The sequence below is a fragment of the Tupaia chinensis genome, unplaced genomic scaffold (assembly GCF_000334495.1).
Source record: "Tupaia chinensis unplaced genomic scaffold, TupChi_1.0 Scaffold000182_1, whole genome shotgun sequence".
In the NCBI taxonomy this organism is placed as follows: domain Eukaryota; kingdom Metazoa; phylum Chordata; class Mammalia; order Scandentia; family Tupaiidae; genus Tupaia; species Tupaia belangeri.
In genome coordinates, this window is record NW_006159657.1 from 9,867,362 (window position 1) to 9,878,378 (window position 11,017).

Sequence of the window (11,017 nt, forward strand, 5' to 3'; positions counted from 1 at the left end):
TCAGGAGGGCACGGATTGTGTCCAACGCTCACTGCTGTGATCTCCAGCAGCCAGCATAGTGCCTGGCACATAGTAGCTGCTCAGAAAATATTACTTGAATGGATGGGTAGATGACGTTCAGGGACATTATGTATCTTATGTAAGATCACACCGCAGAACCTACTCTCTCTGAGCAGACCATGAGCTCCATGAGGCTAGGAATGGAGTCCTTTTCCCCATATTGGGTACCCAGTACCATAGACAGTGCCTAGATCTCGTGGGTACTCAGTAATAACCTGTTGAACTAATGAATGATTCCAAAGTCAGATTTTTAAATTATTATTTTGCCACACTCTTTAAGGAGACAGAGATCCCGTGTACAGACACAGCATCACCAGGCCTACTTTGAGAGGAGGCATCTAAATACACAAGCTGTTTGTCATTGAGAAGATTACAGGGGACATGACAAGAGTAGGCTGGCTGAAATGTGAGCTCCTTTTTTCATGGCTGGAACATTAGTCTGCATTGCCCCTCCCGGCTGGCAGGAAGTGAGCTGGTAGCCACAGAGCACAGGTTTCCCACCGTCCATCACTCAAAAGTAAGGGTCAAGGCAGCTGAGAGAAGCAGAGGGAGCCAGAACTTCATGAGCCCTAGAAGGAAAGAAAATAAATGGTTGTTCTAGCACTAATGTGATTTTTGTGCAAACTACATAAAATGCCTCCTATAGACTGACCAATTAGGAAAAGACATCCTCTGTGGCCTGATAAGTTAGAAAAAGGAAGTTTCTTCCTTATCTGCCTTGAAGACCACTTAGAAAAAAGTGCCCACTCTGAGTGGAAAAATTAAAAAATGTGAACCAATGACCACAAGCAGTCTTTCCTTTGGCACCAAGCTTGATACCACCTCAAAAGGGTACTCTGGAGCAGTACCAACCTACTCAATCATGTTTGTAGACTCTGAGGGATATTCACAAAGGCCAAGCCTCTTTGGACACTCTGACTTTGCCTCTGAGCTCACCAGCACTGGGCTGAACTAGCATAGATCCAACATCTCCTTGGTGTAACAATCCCCTTGGGTCTGTATGCCAGGAGCCAAAAAGGGCAATAGTTGCACAGATTCATTTTTCAGATAATTCAGTAGCTGTGAAAATCAAGGGCCATAAAAAATGCCTCCAGTCCCTCTGCCTTTGTGGCCAGAGAAGCAAAGAAGTAGAAAAACAGGGTTTCTTGTTTTTCCGCTGTATTAATTCTAGCACTTGAGCTTGGTTCTTGGCACATGATAGTCTTGAACAAATATTTGCCACCTGTTGAATAAATCCTGAAAAGGATGTTAAAGATAAACCACAGTGCATCAGGAAGTGCCCAAGATGCAGATCTAGGGTGTGTGTATATCCTTTGGGTATAGATTTGTAATAAAAGTGTGTATAGCTGCACCTGAATATGTACATGCATGTAACTACAGCTGTCGGTGCATCTGTGTGTGTAAATATGAATGTATGCATGTGACCTAATGCATGCGTGCAAACATGTCTGGACGATCTACATTTTATTTGCCCATCTGGGCATGCCCCTGCCTGTCTATTGGCATGTATTTATTATTATGAGACAACACAGGTGTGTGTGCATGTGTACAGCCCCAGGGGTAGGTGTTTCCACAGATACAATTGATTGCCTCTACAGTGCCCAGGTCAAGCACACCTTAGGATCCACAAATAGAAGCCCCAGAAAAGAGTTCAGAAGCAGGTACCACTGCGGAGAGGATCCGTAACTTACCCAAACTGCTGGAAGAAGCCCTTGAGACTGTGGCCTGGGTACCTTTGGGAAGAAGCAGAAAGATTAGTAAAAGAGACTTGAAGTTGGCCAGAAGTCTGAGAGAAGCCCCTATAGTCTACACCTCTCCTTGCAGCCAGAGTGATCCTTTCGAAAGCCAAATGTGATCATGTCACTTCTCCACTTGGATCCTGCAGGGGCTCCCACTGCTTTCAGGAGGAAGGCCTAAAACTTTGGTGAGAACTGCAAGGGCCCACGTGACCTGGCCCTGCCCACATCAGCTCATCCCACACTTCATCCAGCCTGCCTGGCCATCTCCCAGTTCCTCCAAAAGGCTGGAACTGGAAAAGCAAGGCAGCTTATATTTCGCCTTACACCAGAAAATCCTCACAGGAACCCAAGGTGCCAATTTGTCACCCCTCTTTCTCTCCAGAGAGCATTCCCAGCCAAGAACATCAGAGAGGGAGTGATCTCTTACCCTTCCGTGTGATGGGACCCAAGTTCAGGACACGGGATTGGTCTATGCTGACCCCACTTCTGAATCTGGTCCCAGAGCAGGTCTGTAGGGAGAGGGTGATAGAGCAAACCTCCCATGAGGGAGAATGCATATGGTCCTGGCAGGTGGAATGGGCTGCGTGCCTCATAGGAGCATCCTCCCACCTCAGGCTGGGGCTTGCAGCAGGTAGAGGCAGGATTTGCGAGAAGATCCGTGGACCCAGGTCCATGTCCCAGCTCTACCATTTGTAATCATCTCAAACAAATCACATATATTCTCTGAGCCTCTCTTCCCATGTAGAAAGTGGGGTTAGTGAAACCTCCCTTACAGAGTCTCTGTGAAGTGTTAAAATGTCAAAACACATAAGGTACACAGAGTGCTTAAAAATGTAGTTACTGTGGAGACAGCAGTTGGCATAATAGCTATGTCGCTGGACTCCCATGCATTTGACCACGGTTTGAGTCCCAGACCCGGTGGCTGAAACTCAAGCTGTGGGTGTGTGTGAGCGTGCCCAAGATCCCGAGAGGAGAATGGAGGAAAAGGGATTGTGGCATGACCATCCACCCTGGGGGTGATTTCTTGCTTTCCGTCTCTCTGTTTCTCTGTCTTTCTGGCGAAGTGTGTGCACCCTATAGCAAAATCCTCTCAAAAAAAAAAAAAATGTAGCTGCTGTGACTAGAACACAAGCTTGCAGATAAGCCAGAACTTATACTGGCCCGCCCTACTTCACTGGTCCACCTGATTTCCCTGCAGCTTAGATCTCTTGCCTGGCCATGCCTACCCCAGTTGATTGCTCAGTTCTATTCCTGTACTAAAAGAAGGAAACACTGAAGAAATGTTGATCTGTTTTCTACTAGACCTATGCAGATATCTTTGCTTATATGGGGGAGGGAAAAGGGCAGCAAGCAGGCTGAGGGAGAAGTGACTCACGGGCTTGCACTTTTCTGTCATGATGTCACAGAGATACACTTCACAGTGCAAGTAGACCAGGTCATAGTTTCCAGCAAATCGGAACATCTGGACGGAAAATCGGCCCTGTGTGGACTCCCCATTCTCCACCACTTGGATGGTTGAGTCAACGGTACGTGGACATCTGGAAGGGTTACATCATGTAATGGTGGTTGGTTCAGAAAAGACCCTGGAACAACTTCCTGGGTTCAAATATTGATCTACTGTCTGTTAGCTGTGCAACCTTGAGCCACTTTCTTAGAATCTCTGTCCTTCAATTTCCCCATCTATATACAGGGATAACCATTGTAACCCATGATGTGCATTAGCTGTGAGGATTAAATTAGTTAATTTTTCAAAATGCTTAGAACAGAATGTGGCCATAGGTGCCCTACATAGCTGACATGAAAGCAAAACTGTCATCTCAGAGTTGAAGCTACCCCATTGTCAGTATTTTCTGATTTCCCAGGAAATGGCTTCAAGAATCATTATTAACTATTTGCTCTCTACTATGTGCCTGGTATAATGATAACAAGGGAAACCTCTGAGTACTGAGGACCACTGACCAGATCGCAGTGTGCACACCCATCTGCGTACTTACACAGTTGTACCCAAACGCTCGTGCAAAGAGAAACTCCAAATAGCTTGTGCAGAGACTCAGGCAAGAGCTGGGCTAGGGCAGGGTACACAGGCACCAGGCAGGCCAGGAGAACACCGTTCTGCTATTTCACAAGCTTTGCTCAAAGCTGACTTAGAAGAGAGGCTGAACACTGACTTCAAGAACTGAGAAAGGAACTTCTGGGGGTGGTGTTCACTCTCTGCTCTGTGTCCCTCCCTCACAGTTCAGATCTGACCCCAACATTACAAACTCCACTTGGCAAAATAAAGGCCCTGAGGTTAAGTAGACCCACCCCCTGAACGGCAGAGAGTGGCATCTAGGTGGTCCATGGTGCCATGGTGTCCCCGTGCATTCAACCCAGGCAGAGCATACAAGCGTCCCCTCCAACCACTCCCACTGTCTCCCTGACTTGTCGCCGCTTTCCACGTCTTGTGATATTCTGGTACCTCTCTCAGACTGGTAGTTCTCCACACAGCTCCCACACACACCTTGCATTTCTTTCTACTTCATTTTCAAAACTTTCCAAGATTTCCACAATGTACCTGCAGTTCTTTTATACTCAGAAAAACACATAGACACACCCTACATCTCTTCCTGCTGCTTTACCTTCCAAGTTTTCCGCAACATACCTGCTGTATTTTTGTATTCAGGAAAAAGAAGTTTAAAAAACTCCCAATATGGTAGGTATAATTTACCCCATTTCACGTATGAGAAAATGACTATCCTAAGAGATGAGCTTACTGGGCTCTGGGAACTAAGAAATGACAAAGCCAGGATTTGAACCTAATCAAGATCATGCCAATATTTTCCAAATTTCAGTTCTTCTTTCTTTATCTAGAGACACCTTTATTACTACTTTCTTGTATGTCCCAACACCCGTATTGTTATTTACTCACTATTTCTCTTTAAATTCACATACTGTTTTTACTTAAATACATTTATTTTCTAGAAGAATCTTTGGATCATGACCACAAATGGTAAAGCAATATCACTTGGAATAAATAGAACCCAACTATATAAATGAGTACGGGGTATACAAAAGGGCTGTTAAATTATAACAGATTTCTGCTTTCTTTTTAGTGCAAAGAGAAATTCCAAATAACGGACTGTTGTAACTGCAGAATAGTACCCAACTGAGAATATCCGGGGCCAGGCAGACTCTAACTGGCCTGAATAGCCACTGCCTCTCAAAGATGCAGCTCTCTTATCACACTGATGAAATTGCAAGTGTCCCTCCCCTCTCCCTGCTTCATTTTTCTCTGCAACCCTTTAACCATTAACATACCATATATTTCACTTGTGTTTAATTGTCAATCTTCCCCCTTAGAATATAAATTGTATGAAGGCAGAGAGGTTTCGTTTTCTTTTTATCTATTCTGTTCACTGCAATGTCCACAGAGGCTGATAGACAGCAAGCTTCTGAAGTATCAGTCAAATTTATGAATGAAAGTGTGAACCACTTTCTCACTGTGTGGATCACAATCGCTGATGCTCTTGAGTAAAAAGCAGCACATTTTTGTCCTCCAATTTCAATGGCCCTTGGCTAACTATGCCCATGCCTCAGTCCTCCAAGCCAGGTGGCAGGCTGCCTGCTGTCTTAGACGAATCATGGACTCCTTCTACTCTCTTGTGAAGCTTATACATCCCTCCTCAAAAACAATGTTTTTAAGAACATGAAAGAAAGTATTTAGGGATCCAGCAGTTGGCGTAATGACTCTGTCACTGGACTCTCATGTAGTTTCCCACAGTTCGAGTCCCAGACCCAGTGGCTTAAACTCACACCAGGAGCATGTGGTGCGTGCCCAAGAGGAGAATGGAAAAGAAAGGACTGTGGTGTGGCCATTCCCCCAAGGGGTGATTTCTCGCTTTCTGTCTCTCTGTCTCTCTCTGTCTTTCTGGCGAGCGCATGTGCTCTATAGCAAAAACCTCTCCAAAAATAGAAAGGAAGTATTTAAAACATTATAATTAAAACCAATTAACTTGAAGCATGGTTCTTAAAACACAAAACATTTGATATATGCATTGTATTTTCATACATTATTATATAAGTATATATTTGAGATAAGTATATGTGTATCTCTCTATATATATATATGTATATATACACATATATACATATACACATATATACATATATATAGAGAGAGATACACATATACATATATATATATACACACACATATTTGACAATGCATTAAATAATAAGGTCCAGTGCAAATTCTAATACCAAAGCAACTGAAAAATATTGATGAGCATAAATGATTTTACATAACTGTTAATACTTTCGTGACTTGTTGCCTATATTCCAGAATGGATGGAAATGTTAAATTTCAGCTAGGGGGTAATGGAGATAAAATGTACTTTGCCCCAGTTCAAGCCCAAAGATCACCCTGAGTTCCCTCCATGGGTGCCCCCAGGAACCTTTGCCTCACCGGTCCTGGATGATGAAGTACTTCAGGGGGTCTGTGGCATTACCACTGGGTGTAGCATAGCAGTTGGTCATCAGCAGAGCAAATCGGGACAGGTCGCCCCCATCCAGCATGGTGCCCACGTAGAGAAATGCCTCGGTGGTCAGTGTGACAGAGGAGCCTTCGTAGGGTTGTGTGTAGGTAGGGCTCTGGAAAAGCGCCATCCGCACAGTGAACATGCCTGTCCCACCCACACTGATGTTCAGGGTACTGCAGGGAGAGAGGGCTGGTGTAAGGACAGGATGAGAATGGCCACAGGTGAGCTGCCCTTTCTTCTCTGCATTCCTGGACAGTCCCTTGAAAAAGTCCTTTGCAATTTTATCCAGCAGGAGGAACTCACCCATTGTGGATTTGCAAACAGCAATGAGCAAGCACACAGTCACCTTGGGAGTCTTGTTAAAATGCAGGTTCTGATTCAGTAGGCTGGGGGTGGGGCTCAAGGTTTTGCATTTCTAACGAGCTCCCAGGCAGCGTACTGCTGACCCATAGGTCTTGTCCTAAGTAACATGTCTCCTACTTGGTGAACCTTGCTACTCCTGTAGCCTTCAAGATATGGAACAAACTCTTGAGGGGTCATCTGGATTCCTTCTTTGGTCTCAATTTAGCACAGATGTAAAGGGATGAGCTAGGAGTCCTACAATTCCATGTTGTGGCTCCATTGTGGTAGAGTAACACTCAGGGTTTATTTTTAACCACATTGGAAACAGTCACACAGATGTCAACTTCACTGGGCAATCTTTTAAGAGACATTGTAAGATTGATGCTGCATGAAATAAGGCACATGAGAAGTACTCAGCAACATTTACCTATAATTGGACAGGTAAGAACTATGTGGAGTGAGATTTCCAACTCGAACCAGACAGTAATTTGCACATAGATGGGCTAGTCCCTGGAGCTTACCAGCCCCAGGGCATGGACACATTGCTCCAGGGCAATGCATGGCCAAGTCATACTCCAGCCAGAGCTGGTAGTGAGCAACCTCCTTCCTCCAAGCCAGCTGTGCACCTTCATCAGTGCCTAACACCTTTTCCTAAGTCTAGCTGGCCCAGAGAACATGTAACCATGGGCAAGCTTCAAAGTGAAGCTTATAGTAGAGTAAGGGCTCTGGACCTAGTGTTTGAACCCTAGCTCTGCCATTTATTAAACTTCACAACTCTGGGCAGTTTTCTCAAACTTCCTTGATCCTCAACTTCAGTATCATGGGAGTAATAATACCTACATCTCCTAGGGCTGCTGCAAGATTTCAATGACTTATTCCATGTAAAGTACTTAACACCATGCCTCTCAATAAATGCTAGTTATTATTAATTCGATTTCCAACATCAGCATCAGTGGCCTATAATTCATCCTATTCAAAGACTCTTCATTTTATTTAGTAACAGGATCTTTAAAAAATAAATAAATAATGAAACCTCATAGGGCACCCAATGTGGTCCACTCCTGCAGGCATTCTCTCAAGACATCTTCCTTGGCCCCAAGACACTTTCAAGGAGTATAATTTATAAACTCTTAATCAGATTCCTTCAGTTTACAAAGAAAGAAGGAAACTCAGGTCCAAATACGGGATATGATTTGCCCAAAGTCTCAGGGAAGAACTGGATGGAGACCCTCTCCTTCCCTCTGGTCCAACCACCCTGCCCCTCTGAAAAACCTGAGATGCTAACATTTGGTTCACAGTTGTAGAGCCCTGTTGTCCTCCTAAGAAAGGCAGTACAACTATAGCTAAACCTGTTACACAGATGAGAAGACTGACACCTGGAGTGGGGCTATAACTTCTCAAAGCCAGTGGCTTAGTATGTGGCAGAGTATGGATTTAAATCTGGGCTCCAAGATTCCTAGCTAGGCTCCTCCCTTGGATAGCCTTGCCTCCCAGCCCCCATACCCATGAGCACCATCCCTATGAGTGGCAGTTGACAGCGAAGCTGAAGGTCTCTTGCTTAAGAGGCTGTGGGGTGGAGCCCTTCTGAGCCACTGGGGACCCTCTCCAGCCACACCTGACCATAGGCTGCAAGGAGGTCTTCAGGCTGACTTTCATGTCCAGAGGGTAGGAGCACGCAAAGTCGATTTTGATGTTGAGGTCACGGATGATGATCTCATCTGCCAGGTAGAGGGTGTTGCTATAGATGGCATGGGTTTCATTCCTCTGTGTTGGGAAAGAGGGTATGGTCAAAGAACAGGGCATGAGAGTCTGACTAGGACAGCAGAGCCAAAGCAGTTTGTCTCTAGCCACCTGTGAGCTAGTTTTCCCATCTCTGTGATAAAAAGTTAAGAACAGCACAGCAGTGACCCTTTCTGAACATGTGTCAAGTCCCAGACCTTGAGCTAACAAACCTCCTGCATCATTGCATTAGCCCCCTCAGTGGCGCTAAGAGGCAAGGCTGCCCATCCCTGCTTCATGAATGAGGAGACAGAGGTTCCTAGTTATGGATTGCCTGTCCACAGTCCATGGGCTCTGACAAGCCTGGGCTCTTCCTAGTACCCCATTGAGAAACAATAGGCTGGGGCATCATTGATGAGATTTCAAAGGCTCTGCTTGACAAATGACAATTAATTAACTTCTTCTTCCCTTTGTTCTCTTCCCTTTTTCTTGGAGGGAAGGGAACTGAGGGAAGCAGGAGGAAGCAATGTTCCACTCACACAAGAATTTCCCTCTGGGTCTCATTTGACGTGGCCTCTCTAGGTAAGCTCTTGGTTCCCCAAATGCCAATGACACAGCCCCTGGCTCCCCGAACCACCAGAAGCTGACCTGCTTCTGAACCCAGCACTGATACCTGCTGGCTGGGAACAATCACTGCCATCTGAGCACTACTTGTTCCATCTATAAAATGGGGAACTATCACCATGGATCACCTTCTTTATCTGAAGCTTACATCCATAGACCATTTGCAATGTACCGGTCACTGTTCTAATTCACTTAAGCTTCTCTATGGCCTTATGGAGTAGGTACTCTCATTCCCCATTTTACAGCTGAGAAAACTGAAGCCGAGTCAGGCTAAATAACTCACCCAAGTTCATACACCTAATAAGTGGTAGAGTGGGGGCTTGAATTGGGCAGCACTCTTGCTCTGTGTCCAATAGGTCAGGACCTACCGTCATCACTGTCCCGCAGGGGCCAGCCCGAGTCGGGGTCACTACAGACACCCAGTCCCGCTTGTCCCTCTCACTGAAACCTGAGCACCGGCTGTCACGCAGGTACATGAAGACCTTCTCGAAGCCCAGGCTCTTCAGCTGGCATTTGCCCAGGGACACCTTGATGTTATTGGTCCCACACTCCAGCCTGCGCTCCAGGAGAGAGATATCTGAAATGGTCAAGGAGGCAAGGATTGGGTGCCTGTGTCTGTGATTCAGGGGCCCCACAAGTCCGTGAGGGCCAGACTTGGCTGAGCTGGTTCCCAGCCCTGGGTGCTGAGTAGCCTAAGGCTGATCATGTTCCCCTCTCCAGGTGATGAGGACACAAGATTGGATTCTGAGAACTGCTGAATGCAGCCAGAGGCCAACCATTTCATCCCATATTCCCTTAAGAGTGGGTTATATGCAAACTGCGAGACTATTTTGGCATCTTTCCATGTTCCAGGATTAAATAACATTGAATCCCAGAGGCTAGATGCAGTGGCAGTGCAATGCCCTCGAAGCTGACCCACATGGGAAAGTTCTGGGTTCACATCCAAGGACCTCCCTGAACACACCAAACATGCAGGTGCCCATGATCTGGGGTTGGCTGAAGGTGGAGGTGGACTGTAACATTGAGACCTTCTTGAGGGTGACTGTCTCCACCTCTCTCTATCTTTCTCTGCCTCTCTCTTTCTCTGTTTCTCTCACTCTCTTTCATGGAAGAAAGAAATAAAAACAAAATAATCTCAGCTTAAAAAAAGGAAAAAGAAAAAAGCTAACTGGTCAACCTCAGAGTCTAGTGGTTAAGGCCAAGCAGTTTGAATCCCAGCCCCAGCACCCTGAGAGACACTGAGTGTAAGCCCCAAATCCTGACAGGACGGAGGAAGGGAGAAGGGATTGAAGTGTGACCATACCCCTTTAGAAGGTGTTTTCTCCCTCCCTGCCTCTCTCTATCCAGTGCACATACTTAGGCAATTAAAAAAAAAGTTAACTGCAATTTCTTTCTATCTTTTCTACATCAAGGAGACACAGTCCCTACTTGCTGCTAATGTCAGTGCTATGTGTTCATTCATTCGCCTCTTAACAGGCTTAGTATTTGGGGCAGGCAACAGCCTTCGGATAGAATTTTTTTTTTTAATGGAAGTATTTTTGTATCTCTTTTTTTTTTTAGATTGTTTCATCAAAGTATTGTGTAGTTGCTAGAATTTAATGACTTTCTTTTCACTGTGTTTATTTTTAGTTAACCGTCTAATGTAGGCATTGTTTGTCACAGACCAGTAGTGACCGTCATATCCCAAAGAAGGGATAACTTTCATTACTTCAAAGAAGGGCTTCAGTCATTTTGAAGAAAAACAAGTTAATAAAACTTGCAGTATCAGCAGTACTTGGATATTGTAAAATTGGCATTTGGCTGTGAGAGGGCCAGTGCCTTGCCCAGGGTCCTGGTTGGTCAGAGGACTGGCTGCCAATCCTGTATCCAGGTGTCGCAGGTAGCCTGTGACTACCAAGTGGCAGCAACCTTTGTACCCACTCAACATGGGGATATGCGAGGTCCCCCAGCTCTGGGAGCCTTATGGTCATCTAAGGTCATCTAGGGTCTGAGGGAGCCTGGAGTGTTTTCCCGCTG

The 11,017-nt window shown here is 45.5% G+C and overlaps 1 protein-coding gene across 1 annotated transcript in view; it reads right to left on the bottom strand.

The window, feature by feature from the left end:
* Positions 1–304: 304 nt before the first annotated feature.
* The window catches only part of UMOD (uromodulin), a 14,952-nt gene continuing 4,239 nt past the window's right edge, over positions 305–11,017 (bottom strand). The window contains exons 5-11 of the mRNA XM_006146593.3: positions 9,370–9,578; positions 8,274–8,422; positions 6,244–6,489; positions 3,175–3,337; positions 2,227–2,308; positions 1,752–1,793; positions 305–629 (exon numbers count right to left, since the gene is read on the bottom strand). Coding sequence (XP_006146655.1) covers positions 568–629; positions 1,752–1,793; positions 2,227–2,308; positions 3,175–3,337; positions 6,244–6,489; positions 8,274–8,422; positions 9,370–9,578 — 953 coding nt within the window. The 3' untranslated portion in view covers positions 305–567. The remainder of the gene's footprint in view (positions 630–1,751; positions 1,794–2,226; positions 2,309–3,174; positions 3,338–6,243; positions 6,490–8,273; positions 8,423–9,369; positions 9,579–11,017) is intronic.